Below are 20,799 nucleotides of genomic sequence, written 5' to 3' on the forward strand. Positions count from 1 at the left end.
CAGCCCTGTGCAGCCCAAGGTTTCCAAAAGCCAGACCCCAGGAGGCCACAGGGAGATGGATCCCCACACCCTGCCACTGATTGGAGCAGTGGACATTGGATGGGCAAAACTGCTGGGGACTGGCAAAGCAGGATTTGCTGAGCACCAGGCACTGTGTGTGGAGGTGGATGCACAGGACATGAGATGAGAAAGTTGAGCCAGCCCTTTCTGTCAGGAATTGCCTCAAGAAACAGCAGTAACAACAACTCCCTTTTGTTCCCTTTTTTAACACAACATTCAGTGGCAGAAGCCATGCATGCAAATGTATGAACAGTGGTGACTGCTCTCAGGTATCTGATTTTAAGGCTTTGAAGAAAATTTTTTTAGATTTAAGGGTCTGACCAATGACAGCTGAGGAAGTTAGTTGAAAAACATGACAATTTCAAACTTACACAGCTAGAACAAAAACTCCTGTAGCAGCTGGCAGGCCCTGGGAGAGCACTGATAGCATAACCACCAGCTCAAACCCCTGTTTTTCTTTAGTAAAACATCAATATTTCTCTTTTCTGTATGCTCATGAGAGCTGTCACAAAACTGTAAGCCTAAGAAACCCACACCAATCGCTTATAATGAATCAAGCTTTTATATTTGCTTCTTATCTTTGCAATAAAGAGCTTTTTTCCCTCCTCAGAAATGTCAGCTGCCAAATTTTTTCAAGAATTCTAAACCCACATTAAAGCCTCCCCCCACCATGCAAAAACTTTTGATAACAAGCATGCTCGCATAGCTTGGATGAGCTGCTCCCTTCTAATTTTTAATTAAAAGGAAGAGATTGAAGAAAAGTGATGGCTCAGGAGAATGAAAGAGAGACCTGGCTACAGTCCAAGGCCTGAGTCACAAGTTCAAATCTCCATCTTCTGCCTTGATCCCATAGCTCTTTTGCATACTGACAGAAAACAGATATGCGGGTTTGTTTCCAATTTATAGAAGGATCTGTCTCAGTTTAGAGTCATGCCCTGTCAGCTTAGCGGAGGAACCAGAGTTATTTTAACTCCTTCCACACAGTGATTCCATTTTGATGCCGAGCAGGTTCCTCCTAGACACACACAGGTGTTGAAACCATTTCTGGTAGCAGTTGTGGGTGGGCTTTGACTGACTTTGCCCAACAGTGGTGTCCTCTCATGGAGGACACGTCCCTCAGCCCCAAACCTGTTTGTGACTCACCAGCAAAGTTCAAAGGTATGGAAGGGGCCAGCAGTCACCTGCTTTAGTGGGCTACAAGGCCACAAGCTACAACCTGCTCTTGGCACGTCCTGGCCACCCTTTCTCCCTCCCCCCACACCCCACAGAGCTGCTGGGGGCTCACCAGGACGAAGATTCAAGGCGACCTTCTGAGGTGTGATCTGCGTGACGTCCAGGTGGCTCTGGCCAGAGCCCTTGCTGCTCAGGGGGACGTTCCTCACCACGCTGATGCTGCTGCTGGGGTTCTCGATGGCTCCGGCGCAGCCGTTGGCAAGCAGGTTCTGCAGGAAGTCGCACCGGGATGTGATGGACTTTGTGCTGCTGAAATCCTGGGGGGAGAAGTCACAAAAAGGAAGTGGAGGGGAATGCATCAATCCCACAGCAGGGGCTTTGTTTTGACATGCTGGTATCTAACAACTAGGTGATGACAAGGAGAAGCTGGTGTCCTTTGTGGTGACTGTTCTTGGAAGCAGCCTGCACTGAGCCTTGAGCCTTCAAAGGGATCAACCAAAAAAGGAAGTTCTGTGAGGATTTGAATACTGAGTTTGCTCACAGAGCTCTGAAACAGAAACCTAAGCCTGTGTTTTCAGCCCAGCCACAGCAGCAGCACCTGTTCCCAGCCCTGGCCACAAGAGAGCAAAGCAAAGCACCTGGTTTGCTGCAGGGACAGCCCATTGCCATCCCTATTATTTTATGCACATGCACCATCTCAAAGGAGCTTTCCAAAAGCCAGAAGAAAGAGCAAGGAGGTGCCACTGAGGGAAGCAGGACAAACCCAACAACCCAGAGAGGGCCAGGTAAAGATGTGAAGCTGAAGACAGGCTTGGTGGCTCCCGCTCCCCTGGGTGAGACACGTCCCCACACAAGCACTGTGTGGGGAATAAGGGAGGTGGGAGAAACTTCACAGGAGGTGGTGAAAATGCAGACTGTGCCCACCACAAAGAGTCAGGCACAGGCAGCAAGGTGCAGGCAGAGGCCCCCTCCCAAAGGATGGCCAGGAGTCTCCCAACACCCATCCCAGAGCTCCAGCCCTCGCTGCGAGCCCCGTGCGTGGTGCACAAAGCAGCCTTGTGCAGGGCAGCGCTCAGGAACAGCCGGGAACACAATGCACCCTTTTGCAAGAGCCTGTTTGTTAGAATGCCTTTTTTTTTCCTCCCCAAAAGTGCTAAAGGGAACATGTCACATGCCCAAAACTTACTGGGTTTTCAACAGTCGATTCCTACTTACTTCTGCACTACAACAATAGAGACAACACTCTTCAGCTCCAGGGCTGAGGGACTAATATGACATGAAATAATGCAGAGAAGATGCTTGCAGCCATGCCAGCCCCTCCTTCAGCTGCTCAGCCAAAACCAGTGTGGGGCTGAATGAACCTCACTTATTGCTGAAACTTCAGCATGGCAGAGGACAGGAGACATCAAGGACAGATCCTCATGGGGTGATCTCCAGGGGTCCCTCAAGGACAAGCCTGGATACAGGGCCCTGGGACACAGACAGAGGCTTGCAGCTGCATTTTTCTCACTACAAGGTCCCAATGCTATTTGAAAAATGAGAGATTTGCATTCCAGCATCCAGCAGCAGGGTCCAGCCAAGAAACCGACGACGGCACATCAGATGGATACGAACACAAATTTCTTGGAACGTGCCGTGTAAACAGATGAACTTCCAAAAAAGGAGGACTGGGACTATTTAAATCATCTCCAGCATGACAAAATAAAAATCAGAATCCCTCACAAAACTGAAAACAAGGCCCAGCCTTTCAGAGACACACATTTCAGGCAGCCTTGGAGAAGAGTTTTTCTCAGATGTGGTTTTACCTGAAACCAGCAAAAGGCTGGTGGGGTCCAGGTGCTCCCCTGGGCCTAATCCACCCAGCAACAGGGGGAGATGCTCTCCTGCTCTCCCAGCACCCAGACCACAGCTCCAGCTGAACACCCCTGCCAGCTCATTTCTGCTTCCACCTATTAGAAAGGACACTCCAAAAAAGTGTTGCAAAAAGCAACACAAACAGTCCAGGAGCACAGCTGGGAACTTGTAGTTACTCTCGAGTAACTAACATTGGAGAGAAGCATCCAAATAGGACAATATTTAGGGCTACTCACATAACCACAGCTTCTATCAGGCGTTCCCAAGCCTTCCCAGGGTCTGCTCCAAAGATTCCAAAGGAAGTCCTGGAGGTCAGGTGTGTAGGAAAGCCCCTACACAACTCTTAGGCTCTTAGGTCAGCAGTACCTTTGCACTCCTCCAGGTTCCCCTTGCTTGATCCAGCAATTTTCTCTAACTTTCTTCTAAAATGGGTCCAGAGAACTTGCCAAAGGGCAGCAATTGCTAACCTGCAGCTCCAATCAAACCCAGCTATTTTCTTGTCCTGTGAAAAGCCATATTACCTGAGGTGGAAGAAAATATCCACCCTCAGGGGTGCAAATGCCTGAGGGGAGGGTGGTGCAGCACAGCACCCAGGGGTGCAGGACTGACCCCCTACTTCATCTTGATTTCTTACTCAGGCAGAGTAACACTGAGCAGGAGGGTGACAGTGGCCTTGGGAAAGTCCCAGCAATCACCATTGTACCCTGCAAACAAACACCCATAGGTCAAACCCAAAGCCAAAACTGGGGCTACCAGGTACATCCAACTCTAGTGCAAAGTTTTCTGTGACACAGAAAATCAAGGCTCATTGGGGTTCAGTAAAGGGAAAAAGGATGAGCAGACCTGTCTGGACAGGTCCAGACAGCTCCTGAGAAACCACACCAAAAGGCAGCCCCACAGCAGCTCAGACACAACACACTGGTTCAAACCCCAATTTTCCCCAAGCAGAGAACACCCTGGGGTCAGGGAAGCAATTCAATGTGCCCACACATCTGCCAATCACCTGCCTGCAGGCCTGCTTGGGCAAGAAATGCAGCAGATGCCCCTCACAAGGGGGAACCACCCCAAACTTTGCTTTGTGCCCCAGAGGAGCACTGTGGAAGATGGATCCCCCAGCCCCTGTCAGTCACTCTGGCTGCTCCAGCCCCCTGGTCGGTGCTAACAAGCTCACAAAGGGGAATGCACACAGGCAGACAGGATGAATGGAGACAACACTGTGACAATTACATGCTCATCAGTTTGACAGTTTTAAGACAAATTGCTTGGCTCATGCTATAAAAATGGAGAATAGCACTCACTGTATCTAATACCTAATTCCTGACTGGGCATGTCCCTACCATTCAGCCCATCCTGTTCTCTTTTGCTGAAAGTCTCAGTAATTTTTTGCTTTAATCAATCCAGTTCTGCATTAATTCTGCCTGAAACATGCCCGCTTTCTCCGTTTAAAAAAGAAAAAAACCACCACAAATAAAAACTTGATATGCTATGCTCCCTTTAGGAACATCCTTGATTTTCTTTCCTCATTCTCTAGGCATACATTTCTGAGATGGAAGAGGATGGAGTAAAAGCACCTGCTGGAAAACAGAGGGTGCTACTGGGGAAATTTCAGTTCACTTACTCAAAAAGGACATTTCAGTTCAATTAATGTGTATCTCTGGTTTCCATCTACACACATAAATACATCCACATAGGTAATGGACAGATGAACACAGTTCATCCACCTAAAAACACATCCAACAAACAAGAGGAGCCTCTGCACACTGGTACATTGCTTCCCAAAGCAGCAAAAAAGAAAACGTAATGGTGACATTTCCCCCCAACACTGGTACTCCTAAATGCTCTTTTGAAGAGCTTCACCCCCTGCAATCACCCCAGGGAGGTTTAGCACAATTAAAACCCCAACCTTTCTTTCACACCTGCCCTGGCAGCTCAGAGGACAGAACTGAAGCCACTTCCTGAGCTCGCTGTTCTCCCCAGCAAACCCAAAAATCCTGCTCAGCCTGGGCAGCCAGGTGTCACTGCAAAAAATTCCACAAGCATCCTCTGGTCCCAAACATGGAAACCAGGCAGCCACAGAGATACAGCAACCCCACAGGCCAGTGTGCAGCTTCCAGTCAGAATATTTCACCAGCACCATGTCAGCAATTTCTCATCACTTCCAGCCTCTCCTAGACCCTGCAGGTTCCTCAGCTCCAGCATGGATGGACAGGCTGCAGCAGTCTCCATCACACCAGGAGTCATTCTCCCTCAGAGAGCCCTGCTTCAAGCATGCTCAGGTGATGGTTAAGGCCACATATTCACACCTCCTCTTCTAAGTGCCACTGAAATCACCACCCTTGAGGCCTGCCTTTCAAGGTATTCTTCCACAAACCAACAGAATCGATGCCTGCTCCCAAATTTCCAAGAGCCCAAAGACCTGTGGTTAGCTCAGCAGCCCTGGGAGGCTCTAGGGCTGCTGCACACCAGAAGCTGCTGTCCTCAGCTCGTCCATCATCACCCCTTTGGATGGGAACAGGGATGCTGAGCACAAGCAGGAGTGGAAAGAAGCCCAACCAAGGCAGGGGACGTGATGCACCCTGTACCAACAGGTGAGGAGGTGGCAGTCATAAAGTGAGAGCACCTTGCCTGCTCTGCTCTAAGATCTATCAGTACACATCCCCTTACCCTCACAATTCAGGGCAGTGTAAATTCAGGAAACCTTATTCCTCCTGGGAAACTATTGGGATAGAGCTCCCAAAAAAACTGGTATGATGGTACCACCAAGTGATATTATTCCCCAAATATTTCCCCAAAGGAAATACAAGAATGTGTACATATGCAGGAAGATCAATTATACATATAACTATACAATGCAATTATAAATATAACTATACAATGTGTATATATATATATCTATATATATATCTATATAAACCATATAACAGACATCTCTAAACATACTGTATACATTATATATAGAATTATACATGTACTGATAGACGGCCAATTTGCTCACAAACCTGTAAAGTAAATGCAAAGGGAGCACAAAATACACACAAATCAGCTGACTGAGGTTCTACCACAACACAGCTGCCACCTGTGGAATACACTCCAATATCTTACCCCTGATATTTAAAGAGCAGCAGAGCAATAAAATTTGACTGGCATATATGCAACCAGGAAACACAGATAGCAAACTGCAGCCAATGGAAAAGCTAAGGAAAACACATTAAGAGGTATCTAATAAATTTAATAAACCTGACTAGGCTGCAGCAGAGGGAAGGGGAATAAGGTGGTGAAATGACTATGAAACGAAGGCAGATATTATAGAGTTTATAATATTGCTTTAAAACTTTCTGAAGTTGAAAAACTCCAGGTATCTTGGAAATCCCATTACCTCACCTGATGATCTCAGCTAAAGAGAAATAATTAGTTTCAAAGAGCACATTCTAAAAAAAAATACAAAAAATACAGAATTAGGATAAGTACTTGCTAACTTTAGCATGTAGCATGTAATAGGAACAGCAGCTTTTGAACACATAGCTCTTGGCACAAAACACCTTGAACTGTGTATTTTTAAATAGCTTCTGCAGGCTAAAGGTCAGGAAGTATTACAGGACTTCCCTGTAAACACCCATCTTCCTCCTTGGCCCCTCCATTCCAGTCAGGAATTTTTTTTTTTTAGTAACTACCCTGTTTGCATGATAAGAGTCAGGCTGCCAGTCCCATTAGTACAATTAGTGGTCACAGTGACCACCAGATAAACATTTCCACTAGCAGCATTCTGCAGAAAGTTGTCTTTTGATGCCAAGTAAGGAAAAAAAAACCATAAAAAAGCACAAGCTATTGGGTACCCATAACTTAATAGCCAGCGTTCCTGGATCCAGTCTCACCACCACAGATTAGCTGGCTGGAAGAGGAGCTCTTACAGCTGTTTACAAGATGTCTCAGAAGCAAGATCTATTGCTTTACCCTTTCCCTTCTGCACACCAATTGCCTGGCTGGAAAAAACAACCCAAGGAAGCTGTGACGCTGTCAGGCAGCAGCGTGGTGTTTGTAGCATTACAGGGTTTTCCCTGGAGAGCTGCAGCTGTGCTTACCAGTGAAACATCCACTGAAACAGACACAGGGCCTGGGGCACCCCCCGAGACCCCAACCAGAGGGGCTGGAAGCCACCTTCACCCCATCCTCCATCCCAACCCCATCCTCTGCCCTGGAGCTGGCAGCTGCCCCAGGCAGGCCTGGCAGGAGGAGGGAGGGGAACAGCAGAGGGGACAGAGGCTGCATCCTCAGCTCAGCAGCACCAGCTGCAGCTGGAAGTTGAAGTGAGTGCCCAGAAGGGGACAGGGATGGCCACACTAGAGGAATGAGGGCCAGCAGGGAACAGAACAGCATCACCACTGGCCATGCCCATCCAGAGGTTCAAGATCACCAACTGCCCTGGGGTTCTCCAATCCCAAAACTGGCTCCTGACACAGCAGCTGTGCCAGCCTGTTTTTCAGACTTTTCCATGCATCTGAAAGCATCCATACTTCTCTCCTGAATACCTAGGACCTGCACTGAGCAGACAATTGCTTTCTATGCATCAAACATTATTAGGGCTTTCACACACCTTGCTCTCTTGAAATTGTAAGTCTGCTTGATAAGACTTATATTGGATTATATATATATACATACACCTAAACTCATGAGCAGCCCCTAGGGAGCAGGGGGAAGTATTTGCTCACAAACCAGGAGGTGCAGCTGAATTATGGGTGAGCAGCATCAGCATCAGCACAAGGATGTATTTTCCCTCTGAAGTGCTCAGTTACTCTGTGAAACTCTTGGCACCAATGCCAGAAGCATGGGTAACCCCCCCAAAATGACACAATAGATTCAGAAAGGAGAATTTATCTTTGTTACAGACAAAGAGCCCATGCCAGGCCACACGACAAGGGACACGTAGCAGGACACTGGCCAGGGGCTTGGGGCTTTTTGGGGAGAGAGCTTTGGAGCAAGGCTCCCTGTAACACAGAGCCCATGCAGGGACCCAGCACCCACCAGAAACAAGAAGGTAATTGAAGGGGCAGAAGGACTGAAGGAACAGTGCTGCTCTGTGAGGGTGTGTGGGGGTCAAAGTGGGGTCAGAGACTTATTTCCTATGATGTCAAAGAGCTGAGGAGTCCCATACACCCGAAATACACTCGGCATGGAACATCCTCTGCCCTCACTCACCCCTTGTGGCATGAGTCAGGAAGAGGCAAGGTGAGAAAAGAGCTCCCTTCCAGCACTACAAAAAGCATGAAAGTCAAATGAGATGTGCCCACCTACCTCCTTGGAGCACCAGGCACACTTGGGATGGATGAGGAGACACTCTTCACAGGACGTGGCACTTCCACTGGTGCACAGATTGAGACCTTCAGCAAGAGAAAACAGTGGGGGCTGAATGGTTATTCCACTCCAAAACAGGGCTTAGGGGGGTTCTGAAACATTCTTAATGCTAAACACACTGTAAATCCAAACAAGAGCAAATAATCTCCCAGGAGCCTAAAAGGCAGGAGAAGCCGTAAATCTCTCTTCACCTGTAAGGAGGTCTTGTTTGCTTTTCCTTCCCTAAGGTAAATGAAAAGGACAGAAACTTGCTTTGGGGTGCTGAGAACCTCTAAAAAATTACTGAATCTGGTGATTTTTCTTTACTCCATTTCAATGGTGTCTGGTTAATCAAAGAGTCCAGCTACTCATATGCCTAATCAAACACCCCCATTGCTGTAGGCAAAACTCAATAACTGTTTGACCACTCTGAAACATGGAGCTGGCTGTCCAAAAGCCCAAGATGCTGACTTTTAAAGACACATCTTTAGGCATATCTTCTCATTTTTTCTAGCTGAATATATGGGGAGGGCCTCTCCCCATAATTTTCATATTAAAGCACTCTTGAAACATACTCATCTCCCCTTCCCACACAGGTGATTCTCACAGTGGACTCATGTTGCAGTACATTACTTTTATTTTACTACAAGAGACATTTCCACGGGATATCCAGGTTAAGCCTTGCAGTGTGTTTGCACTGGCTCTCCCTGCCTGTGATCCCAGCAGGGGCATCAGCCAGGCTGATGCTCTTTTTTCTCCTGGGTTGCTGGTGTCCGGCAGCACAAGGGGTCCCGAGCAGGTTTCACTTACAAAATCCACAATTTGCACTTTGGGCTTTAAAAATGAAGTTGAACCACACAAGTAAAGCCAAAGTAGACATCAATGGTATGGGCTCTGAATGCAGCAGCTTGTTCAAGCATGCCTGTGGCTATGAATGTGCCCTTCCACACCACTGATGGCCCAGCTCCCCCGGGTGCAGCTATTAACTTCCACTGTCAATAAATGATTAAAGAAATCTTCAACCGAGGTTTCAGCACAGAGGCTGCACACTCCAAATGAAATGCCTCAGGCTTGAACTCCCAATCTGCTATTTTTTCCAACCCAAATGTCAATAAAAGCATTGTCAGGCCTCTATTTTCAGCCAGTTGCATCTGCAGATACCAGCGCACCACGCTGCTGCTGGGTGTAATCTGCAGATTCCGCAGAGTTGCCAATAGCTGCTGAAGAGTCCCATGAAGTTTTCTCCTGACCCAAGAACTTTCTGCCACGAGAGCTTTGGAAGAAGAATTTTTGCTGTATCCCATGTGAATATTGCACCAAGAAATGGAAAGCAGTGGCTGCCTGGGTCACTCCATAAGGGGCTGAGCTGTGAGCACAGGAAGCAGTGAATCAAGCTGGACAGCTGGAGGAAAACCTGGCATGCCCTGGACTAAACAAAAAGAGGATAAGTATGTCCTGTCAGTCATTGCAGAGGTCTGGCCATGCCAGAGCCCTGCAGTGACGGGTCTCTGCTGCCCACAAGGTGGTTAACTCTAACCCCAGAGAGCCAAGCCCTGCACTCTCTCTATGGCTCTCATTCAAACAGGCTCCTTGGGCTCATTCATACCAAACAAGAGCCTTCTTAAGAGTGTGGGCTTTTTTTTTCCTTCTGGCTGTTACCACATCCCCAGGCGTTTCATTGCTTTTTTGCATTCAGAAGTTATATTCCAGCTCCTGGACACTACAAGAGCTCAAAACATAAATAAGTTGTATAAAGCAAAATGTAACTTGTTCAACTGAGTTAAAATTTAGACAGCAATTAACACTTGCATTTACAAACGCTACAACATGGCCCAAAGCCTCTCCACGAAAGCTGCTGCTCTGGCAGCTGTGCACAGGGTAACCCAGCTAAAATAATGGGCTTTAACTAGCAAATACTTGCATTCATACCCTGGCTACCCAGGCCTGGCTCTCCCACAGCTTCACTCGCCCATCCGCATGGAAATATTTACCTCCATTCCTGACTGCTGGGTTTTTGAGAGTTTACTTAGTCACAGTAAGAGCTGAATGAAAACCAAGGTCTCCTCCTTCCAGTGCGTGCCATGACCAAAGCAGCCCACGCTCCTGTGGCCAGCCATGGGGTGACATTCCTCCCGGTGGCAGCTTTAGAGGTTTCCAAGTATGCTTTTCTTTCCACTCTGTAGCAACACTAAACCATTTCCAGCATTGTTGTGAAAACAGAGCTTTGTGAAGCCCTCCAATTTTAGACTGAAACCTGAGCTTTTTGAGTTGGGAGTTAGAAACGCAGGATTTTCCAGATGCAAGTCTTTGCTGTGCTTGGTTCAGTGCAGTCTTTCCCAAATCCAGCAGAGGAAGGACCTGATGATGCTTATGCCAGTCCAGATCCTTGCAGATGCTGGGGCAAGTCACCCACTGAGACTGGAAGGAACTCAGTCTGCTCTTTGGACTGTGGTACATTTAATGAAACCACTCCTGAAAAATCAACTGAACTTCTCATAACGGGGAAAATTCCATCCAGGGTTTAGCTGGGATTACTCTGGAGGTAAATAATCCATTCCCTGGATTGCTGAGCTGCACTGCCCACATACAGTCCTTCACACTGATGCCACTGAGTCCTAAGCCCTGCACCCTATTTATTTTGCCCAGTAGTGTCCAGCAAGCACAAAGAGCTGCAGGAGAGCCCAAAAAAGCAGAGGAAGACTGTATCCCACTAGACAGCAGAGATTTTAATACATCAAATTACAGATGCAGAGCAAGATAGGAAACTCTGATGAACAGTACTCATCAAATTTACTCATAAAGATGCTCCAGGCTATCAGACCTCATTTTAAACCTGTTCTGCAAGAAATCCTAGTTTGGGCAGCTCCTCGAACAGAAGCTAATGTACTGGCTTGCTTAGGGAAGACAGATTAAAAAAAAAGTAAAAAAGTGATGCACTTTATACACCTAAGCATGAAAAAGGAGCATTTTATCCGTGCTTGCAAAAAGCATTTTAAAAGACCCGAGATGGTCTGCTACAATACTGAACCGTCACTTTCATGGATCAGGCACACACAAAAAAAATAAAATTAAGAAAGCTTCTCCTGAGCTTTTGCAATTATGTGCCACAGCACTCTGCAAGATGAGCCTCTTCCTAAGATTACTCATTAAAATATCAAGCACTGAGAATAAGTACTCGAATGGTGGACTTAGGCATTTTATGGGGTTCCTTCTTATAAGAAAGTTTCCCCAAATGCTCAGAGAGGAGGGAAACCCTATTTCCAGTACTGCTGGAGCAGAATTACAAACTGCACTGCAGTTCTCGTGTGTGTGTGTGCAAACCGAGAGCATCCCCACGAGGGACAGGGACCTCTCTCTGGGTGCAAATGAGGAACGATACAAGGTGAGAGCGTGGATACCGGTGACCGGCAGGGCACAGCCTGTGTGCGGCTTTCTGCTGCTGCTCCTCATCCCATGGATTATCACACCGCGCTCAGGCAAACATCCCGGGAAGTGCTTACCCTGAACAGAAGTGGCTGCAGCCGCTCCCATTAGGAATATACATAGAGCGAGCTGTATAATAGCAGTTCCGTGCTTTTTAAGGCGAAGGTGCAACACCCCGCGGATGCGGTCCGTGCCCCGCAGCGCTGCCGGAGCGCGGCTCCCCGCCACCCGCAACCGGGGGCAGGCGGGAGGGGGCCGGGGCCGGCGGGGATGCGCGGAGAGCCCCGGCAGCGGCCACCCCGGGCAGGGGACAGCGGGGACAGCGGGGACAGCGGGGACCGCGTCCCGCCGGCTGCGGGCGCACGGCAAAGCGGGCGGCGGGGGAGGCAGCGGGAAGGGGGGCGAGAGGAGCGCGGAGCACAGACGGTAACGGAGAGCACCGAGGCGGGTCTGGGGGCCAAGCCGCCTTCCGGAGCGGCGCTGGCAGGGCCCGGGGCGGCGGGAGCGGAGCGGCCCTTACCTCTGCCGGGCTGCAGCGGGGCGGCCAGGAGGAGGAGGCGCAGGAGGAGGAGCGGGGGGGGCCGGCGGGCGGCGGCGGGGGCCGGCAGCCCCCCTCGGCGGGGCATGGTGCGGCGGCCGGGGCGGCCGGGCTGCCCTTCCCGGCCGGGCCCTCCCCGCCGCCTTTTGTGCGGCCGCGGCGGCGGCGGCGGGAGGAGGAGGCGGGGGCGGCGCCGCGGAGCTGCCCGGGGGCGGCGGGACGGGACGGGATGGGATGGGACGGGACGGGATGGGGCGGCGTGCGGTGCCGCTGTCCGTGGGTCTCTCCGTGTGTCCGTGGGTCTGTCTGTGCGTGTGTCTGTCCCGCTGGCGAGGGTGCGCTGCCGCCTCCCCGCCCCGCCGCCCCGCGCAGGGAGGCGTAGCCCCGTCCGGAGCGGGACCCGCGGGCACGGCCGGGCCCACGGACACGGACACGGACACAGACACGGACAGGCTGCCTCTGCTGATGCCCATGTAGGCGCCCGGCCAGGCACGGGCAGACACGCACGGCGTGCGCAGACACACGGACACGGGCAGGAGGAGACAGATGCACCCGCAGGCACACGAGGAATGCGCGCCCTCCTCCCCGCTCGCAGCAGGGCTCGCACTCATTCCCCACGGGTCAGTGCCTGCTCTTACGTGGCGCTTTTCCCGCTTCAGGGATTTTCGCTGTGCAAACAGACTGTGTCCATTTGCTGAAGGGCTCTTTGAGCCACGGCACCCGGGCAGAGCTGCACTCACGGTCTGGCGGCTTCTTGGCACGGTCCACGCCCCCATCGCCTGAGACATCAACACTTCAGATCGAAAGGAAGCACCGATTTGTGATCGTGTTTGGGTGGTTGGAGAGCTTTCTGTATTCTGCTTTTAAAATAAATCATAAATCATCCCTAGAGCTGATCATTGGTTTTAAAAGCAGTTTATAGTAACAGGTAACTTACCCATGACCTGCAGACCTTCAGGACACCCTCATGTCTGTTAGATCTCCCCATCAGATTTTGCTTAAAACACATGTTGTGTTGCTGTTCTCAGACAGAAGTGATTAACTGTAATGCCACCTGCCAAAATTCCCCCTTACTTGCATTGATTCCCAAAGCTGCTTTCACAAACCTTGCTGATTTCTTCAACCTCTTCATACCCCCGGGAGAAACCAGGTTTGGGTTTAAAGTGGCTATTTGTTGTTTTAGGAAATACACACCTACAAAAGTTGTTACATTTTAACTGTACCAGGGCAGCTCAATCAAAACAAGTCCTGGTTTGCCCCTAGGAGCATCACAACACCACTGCTTGCCACCAGTGCAAAAACATCACTAAATGCCTCACCAAAACCTCTGCCATGGTAGGAGTGTGGTGTGTGGGACAGGAAGTAACCTACAAGCTGCCCTCGAGCTGTTGGCTGTGCTTGGGGAAAGGGACAGCATCAGCACTCCTTGTAATCCCAAAAAACATAAGATGCATGCTGTCACCCTTTATTAATAATGGCCATGTTGGGACTGACCTGGATGTGCAAGATGTGGTATGTAGGGACTTCAAAGCAGGTTGTTCCTCTGTGGAATATTTTATGTTCCTGTGGAAGAAAAAAGAAAAAAAGACAAAAAAAGAAAAAAGAAAAAAAAGTTAAACGCAGATACTGCACTTGCAAGAGTTAAAGTACCCAATATGAGCATCACTGCCCAGAAAGGCCTTGTGTAAACCTCAAAGTCCCTTCTTGGGTCTTCTGGCCATGCCCAAGTACCCCAAGACCCAACTGCAACTACAACTATCCATGGATAGATGGATAGACTAATTTTTGAGGGCTTTAAACTATTCCTGGCTGCAGGAGCAAGGAGACGCTCATCTCTCATCCCTGCATCCCACCATGCTGCCCTGGGAGCAGTGGGTGGAGGAGCAGATGCCCAGGGGCAAGTGGCAAATGAGCAAGGGGGGAAAGGAAAAGCAGGGCCATGGGGTAAAGAAACTGCTTGAAGGGAAGGGAACCACCTTCTGAGACTCAGCTGTGGCATCTCAAGGGGCAGAGAAGAGGGCTTGAGGAGGCAAGCAGTACTTTCAGAAGGAATGGATTGCAGCAGGACCAGAGCCAGGCGGGGCATAGGAGCTCCCCAGTCACTGGTTATTTTTAGCTGGGCTCAGCTGAGGCCCAGCTCACTCTTTCTGCAGGCACTGGCACAAGCACCTGGTGCTCGCTGTGCCCAGGCTGCCCTCGTACCACAGCCCCCATGAGAAACCCCCAAGAGAAGGGGGAAGGCCAGGAGCTGCTGCTATGCACTTTTTGAGCAGTAAGACGTTGTTGATGCTCAACATCTGCTATCAGTCATCATGTTTTTCAAGCCAAATCCTTCGAAGGTCCTGCAGATTCACAGGTGGTTTATGCTATCCCAGTATAGCACCAGTGACCAACATCACTGTGTGGTGTGTACAGGAAGGACCCCAGGAGCCAGAGGGGAGGAAGTGCTGTGGCTTCCCTAATGAGAAGAATGTTAACATCCTTCTTTGAAGCTGGTGCTGTGCTCTTGCCCCACATGCAGCAGCAAAAGAGGATGTAACTGCACAAATGGCCAAAGAAGCATCTGTAACACCAAGAGGGGGAACTCATGGTGAACATGAGGTGGGCAGCTCAGTTCCAGGGAAAGAAGGCAGCCTTGTGTCCCTGAGCTTGGCCACCAACCAAGAAATGTGGCATGAGCAGGGGTAATGTGTGGCCTGAAATGAGATCCACAGAGAAGGTGTTGGTATAAAACCTTCCTGCTTGCAATGTGCCCTGGTTGTTTTTCTGGAGTCAAGCATGGGGTGGCAGTAGATGCCCCCAAAAAAGATTTCCTTCATGTATGAAACCAGATAACCCCTTGATTTTCCTCCTGGGATTCCCTTGTTCTGAATAAGGGATTGAGCAAAAAGCTTTTAGTGCCCATGTCTCTACAGGATTATTATGGGCTCAGTAGCAGATGAGTTTGAGGCAGCACCAAGGTTTTGGGAAGAGAACGGAAGAAAGGGCTCTGTCTCCTGGGGATTGTGAAAGGATGACCTACAGCAAAGTCTCCCTTCATCTCCAGGAACAGCCACCACCACAGCCTGGGTCTTTTCTCTCTTGACCATCCTGTCTCCTGTCTACAAAATGCCATTCTTGAGGATCACATAGTCTGTGAGATCCCTGAGGCTCCTTCAAGTGTTTATGTGCCACAGCCCATAAATACTTGCCAAGGCCCTTGGACTTCGGTTTTTGGTATCATTGCACAGTTTTTCTGTAGCAGAGAGAGGAAAATCCCTATTTGGAAATGCCTGATCTTTATGTTCATTTTCTTATCACTTACACTTTAACCTCTGGTTAAAGCAGAACGTAAACCCAGGGTATCTGACCTGGGTATGGATTTGAAAGTGATGTAATTATAAGGTGATTCTCTGTCTCTTTTATGATCAGTTAAATAAAATCCTTTATCTAAGATACTTCAGGTGTTCTACAGATAGGTTTTTGTTGTCCTATTTTCCTTGGGGCAGGAAGGGTGGATGAAAGCATCTGAGTCACATCTAGATGTCTGCCATGGCACTAAAGAGGTTCTGATTTTCAGTGGTGATTCCTTCTCTCTGCACCAGTCTGAGCCACTCCCAGGCCCTTGCAAAAGCCACAGCCTGCTTCAGGGTGAAGCTCCACCTCTGCCTTAGTGATTCACAAAATATAGCCACTCTCCAGCAGCAAAATCCTGGGACACCTCTGACTTTCTCCCACTTCCAGACTCTGTGGCATAAGTTTAGGTTTGCTGCTTCCTAGCAGCTCCAGCTGGAAGAAACATCATCTGTCTGGATGTAACTCATTACAGCCACATTATTGGGTATACCTCATTCAGCCACCATACTTGCAGTAAGTTCAGGATCCCAGGCACAGCTCTCTAGTGTGCAAGAAAGACCAGCTAAGACATCTGAGATTGCCTGTTTCCAGAAGTCAAATGGCTGGATGGGGAATCCAGGTGCAGCCTGGTTTCATGGTGCACAGCAGGTCCTGAATATCTCTCAGTCCTTTGGTCCAAGCAACTCTCCATGCAACAAAGGATGGCCAAACTGGAATTCAGATGACAAAAAAGTGGACTGATTTATGGTTTTAATGGGAAGGAGTTTTAGGAGAGCTAGGGTCAAACTGGGGTGTAGGATCAGGGATGTGAAATAAAAGGCAAACTCACCTGAACCTTGGAAACCTCCACCGTGTTGCAAACAGTTCTTGTATTAGGAAAACACTTCATTTTCCTTTCCAGGTCCTCACCATGCTGTTTGCTGTTCCTCCTGGCTGTGCCATCATGGGAAAGAGGGGAGCAGAGACACAAGCTGTGGGCACTGTGCAGCTTTGCCATCCCCACGCTGCCTCCTCCCACAAGTGAGCCCACAGCCCAGGCTGCTGGGGCTTTCACTTCCATGGAAAAAGTTTGTCTCCTTCTTTTTCCAAGGAAGCTGTAAAAAAAATACAATTCACACAAAATGCTTGTTAGTAATAGGCAAGTACCACATGCCAAAAATTACAATAATAAATTTAATCCTATTTCTATTCTCTGGATAAAGATGCAGCACGTGTTGCTGCTGCCTGCTATAAAAATAGATATTTTTACCATCTAAGGATGGTAAAAATACCTCTGTTCTCAGATACTCAAGAGCAGCACTACTCCCAAACAACTCCTGACCTGCTGAAGAGCAGCATTGCAACACTTCTGGGAAGCAGACAACAGCACCTAAAGTGGTTTTGCCAAGTTTTGACCTTCTAATAGATGAAAAAAGGCAGAGCTCAGAATAAATCTCTGAGCTAGTCCATGTCTGAAGCTGCTGGGCTGGAAGGTGAGGGAGGTACAAGGGGGAGACTTCCCTCTATGGTACATAAAGCTGAGACAGGGATGATGAAGCCAAACTTGAAGCCAACTTGGCCAAACCTGGCCAAGTTTTGGTGTGCTACAGCCCCTGGAGCAGCTGGGAGGCACTTGGCTGCCTGAGAGGCTGTTACAGGAGGGGCTCACTGATGTGCTGAACTGAGAAGGGTGATGGACATCTCCAGCCATGAGCCATCCCAAAAAATAAGCCCCGATTCCCAGAGTTAAGTAACGCTCCATCAGAGGGACAGAAATGCACTCAGCTGGGACACAGGAGAGGGTTAAAAATTAGCAGCTCCATGGAAACCTGTCTGTGTATCTATTAATGGTTAGCCCCAAGGAAAGCGAGCTCATTAAAAGGTTTTGCCTCTGCTGTGCCTTATCCTGCAAGTGCAAAGAGCCAGCCCCATCTTGTGGCCAGGGGTTCTCCTGCTCGGTGGCGGAGAGGAGCGAGAGGGAGGAGGCTGTGACAGCCCCAGGGTCCGTCCTCACCACCCTGCAGGGCGAGTTGAAAAACATTCTGTGTTCCTGCACATCCTGCCCCACATAAACTGGCCCCACTTGGGTTAGCACTCCGGGAGAGCTTCAAAAGCCGGGAGAAAATGCTGGATGCAGCTGGCAGGGGGGTTCCTACAAAGGGAGAGCCCGAAGAGATTTCTTTGTATGCCTGCGTGTAGGGGGAGCATCGTTAAATACGATCGAAAATGTCAGCAGGTAGAGCCAACTAGGCTTGGCTCCACTCAAATCTCTGGCAAAATTCCCACTGAATAGACTAAAAGTTCCTGTCTTAAGCACCTTGATGAGCACAGTGCTCTGGAGGTACAAAAGGGTTTCCAAGGAATTCACCTGGGCCTGTGCAGTTTGGACCTCACAATGCCCCATGCAGCTTTTCAAATCACAGCTGACACCTGGTTATTTAATCACTACCTGAAATAAATCACTGGACTCCGGTTTTTTGCTCATTTTTCTGGCAAGTGGGTTTTGCCCAGCATGAGCTTGCTGCAGAATCTGTTCACACCAATCTTGGAAGGACAAAACAGTTGAGAAATGCTAAAGAGCCTGCAAGGAAAGGCCTTGCTTTGAAAAGAATAATAATGTGCACATGTTGTAACACAAGTGCAGCACAAGCCCTGTTTCAGTTAAAGGAATGATATACAGGCCCAGGTCCACAATTCCTCCCCAGAGACCCCTATTCCCATTAATGTCAGTACAAGTTAGGCACTGAAATACCTGCCTGGACTTGACCCCTGTTTCTCACCAATTTAAACATTCCTCTGCTTGAGAGGGGATTAAGAACCTTAGCACTATAATGACCTCTTGAATTCATTGACTGTTCCAGATATGAAACATTTCTTCTTTTAACTTTTGGCTGATTTACCCTATAAAAGATCTCTGTGGATAAAAAAAACAACTTGAGAGAAAGCCTTTTTTCTCCCCCCAAAGTCCCATTTATACAGCAGACTTTCTTTCCCCAGCTACATCCAGACATCTACGACTAAAGGAGAGGCAGAGATTCCCTAATCTTAACCAGGCTCATGTCTTTTAGCATGGAACAGGCAGCAGTGCCACCAGTGAGGGTCAAAGGGAGCTCTCTCAGGAGGGCTGGGGGCCTTCCTTGCCCTCCCACCCACCAAGATGTGTTGGATGTTACTGTGGGAAGATGTTAATATCACCTTTGAAAACTGGCTGCCAAACAATGACCAAACAGGGAAACCAGCTGGGTTTCCTCAGAGTGGCACCAGTGGTAATAAAGTTTCAGAACAGGCTAAAAAACCCCACCAAAAACAAACAAACAACCCCCCCCAAACAAAACAAACAAAAACCCCCAAAACTCCACAAACAAACAAACAAAAAAAAAACCCAAACAAACTAAAAAAAGATGCTTGGCTGCCATAGATGCCCACCTAAAGCAATGTTGGATCCCTTCACAGCCCTCTCTGGAGTCCTGAACAACATTTTTTCATTTTTTATTTTTCTCAGTACCCTATTTTCCTTTTCCTTTATCTGACCCTGCAAGTCTCCCAGTTCCCCTGGGGGAGTCTCTGCCATGTTTGGGCCAACAGCTGGGCAGATGTTTTCCCTCTGTTCCCCTTGGTGTCACCCACACCAGTGGGTGCTCTGGGGGACACTGCCTGGGACTGGGAGACGGTGACCAGGGCATTGGGAACAGTGAGAAGCAGGTGAGGCATAGCTCCTTTGTAAGATGTTTTACTTCTACCAGGAGAGGGAGAGTGGGAGCTGTTGGTGTCAGTTTGCTTCTCCTGGAGAGGAATAGACTTTGCTCTCCAGAGGTTGCTCTTTGGAGCCTGAGTGTGAAAGGCAGCACCTTCCAGACTCAAAAGAAGCATTTTGCATTTTTCCAGTTATCTGCTTGTGAAACTTTCCCTTTGTTTCTTTTATGAGGCTGTTTTTACACAACAAGCAGAGCCCCATGTACAGCACCTTACCCTGCCTCTCTTTTATGAACAGCCTGGCCATAATTAGGGCATATAAAATCCACTATGTACAAATGCCACAGGCATCACCTTTCAGCCCATGCTGCTGTTGAATAAAGCAGCTCAATGCTTTCAGAAGCTGAGAAATGTCCCTCTGGTCCAGGATGTCCATCCCATTCCAGACTGGTCCTGCAAGTGCAACAGGACAGACTGTCTGGGGCCCCAGCTTCTTTTGCAGCCCCTTTCTCCAGCACCTCCACTTTCTCATCCTTTTGTTAGGGGCATTTGCATCCTTGAATTTGTCTAATCTCCTTTTGAACCTGCAGATACAGCATCCACAGCATCCTGTGACAGCAAGTTCGCCAACTGTGCCTGTGGTTTTTTTTCTGTCTGCTTGACATTGACCTTCTCTAGCACTGTGTACCCCCAGATTCTGGAGGGTGTTTGGCTGCCACTCTGAGTCAGAGCTTTGGAAACCCTTTAATGATGGCTCTGCACCTCACTGAGCCTGCAGGGGGTGCCTGGGAATGCAGCTGGGTACCACAGCCCCCACACCTGCACCACTGGGATGCGCTGCTCCTTTGGGTCCCCAGCATCAGGGCCTGGTCCCAGTCACTTTAACAATCACTTTTTCTGTTTGACCTCATCCCTCCTCTCACCTCAATGAAAGTGATTTCCCTTACCCTTCCTTTACTCCTATTACCTCTTTACCCTGTGTTTCCCTTCTCCTTCCAGTTGCTCCGGCTCTTCCAGCTGAACCACTGCAGACTGGCAGGCATGGGGAACTCCCCCACAGCTTCAGCTGTGAAAGCAGCCACAAAGTTATCACTGACTTTCTCTGCTTCATCATCATCATCATCCCCATCTGCCCTTCTATACCCTTGTAGTCAGCATTCCCACTGATTTCCTAGCTGCTTTTGTGGCTTTGGTATATTTAAAGAGCCTTTTATCAGCAGCTAGAGCATCCTTGGCAAGGCAATTTACAGATCTTATTTTTAGCCCTGTTTCTTTCCTGTTTAATTGTGACCTGACATGTTTTATGGGTTTCTTTGTTCTTAGACCACTTTGGGCTTTTAGTGTTGGGTTTGGGGATTTTTTTTTTTTTTTTGACAAGTTGCTATAAAAATCAGTGTTTTCAGCCCACAAAACCC

The 20,799-nt window shown here is 48.9% G+C and overlaps 2 protein-coding genes across 4 annotated transcripts in view; one reads left to right on the forward strand and one right to left on the reverse strand.

Annotated features, from left to right (window-relative positions):
- The window catches only part of ITGB5 (integrin subunit beta 5), a 57,927-nt gene extending 45,121 nt beyond the window's left edge, over positions 1 to 12,806 (reverse strand). The window contains exons 1-3 of one of the 2 annotated variants that reach the window (XM_054636229.2): positions 12,359 to 12,806; positions 8,377 to 8,462; positions 1,346 to 1,550 (exon numbers count right to left, since the gene is read on the reverse strand). In XM_054636229.2, coding sequence (XP_054492204.1) covers positions 1,346 to 1,550; positions 8,377 to 8,462; positions 12,359 to 12,464 — 397 coding nt within the window. In that variant the 5' untranslated portion in view covers positions 12,465 to 12,806. Of the gene's footprint in view, positions 1 to 1,345; positions 1,551 to 8,376; positions 8,463 to 11,915; positions 11,962 to 12,358 lie in introns of those variants that run through there. The other variant, XM_077181670.1, reaches the window with a different exon arrangement.
- On the forward strand, positions 11,889 to 20,466 carry LOC143694533 (uncharacterized). 2 transcript variants are annotated; one of them, XM_077181672.1, is made up of 2 exons: positions 11,889 to 12,264; positions 20,384 to 20,466. In XM_077181672.1, the coding sequence occupies exons 1-2, from the start codon at positions 12,020 to 12,022 to the stop codon at positions 20,403 to 20,405; spliced, it is 267 nt and encodes an 88-aa protein (XP_077037787.1). In that variant the 5' UTR covers positions 11,889 to 12,019; the 3' UTR covers positions 20,406 to 20,466. The 2 variants fall into 2 exon arrangements, with proteins under 2 accessions (XP_077037787.1, XP_077037786.1); XM_077181671.1 differs by lacking the exon at positions 20,384 to 20,466 and adding an exon at positions 13,036 to 13,272 and having other exon boundaries at positions 11,894 to 12,264.
- Positions 20,467 to 20,799: the final 333 nt, after the last annotated feature.

This window comes from Agelaius phoeniceus, chromosome 7, assembly GCF_051311805.1.
Source record: "Agelaius phoeniceus isolate bAgePho1 chromosome 7, bAgePho1.hap1, whole genome shotgun sequence".
Lineage (NCBI taxonomy): Eukaryota > Metazoa > Chordata > Aves > Passeriformes > Icteridae > Agelaius > Agelaius phoeniceus.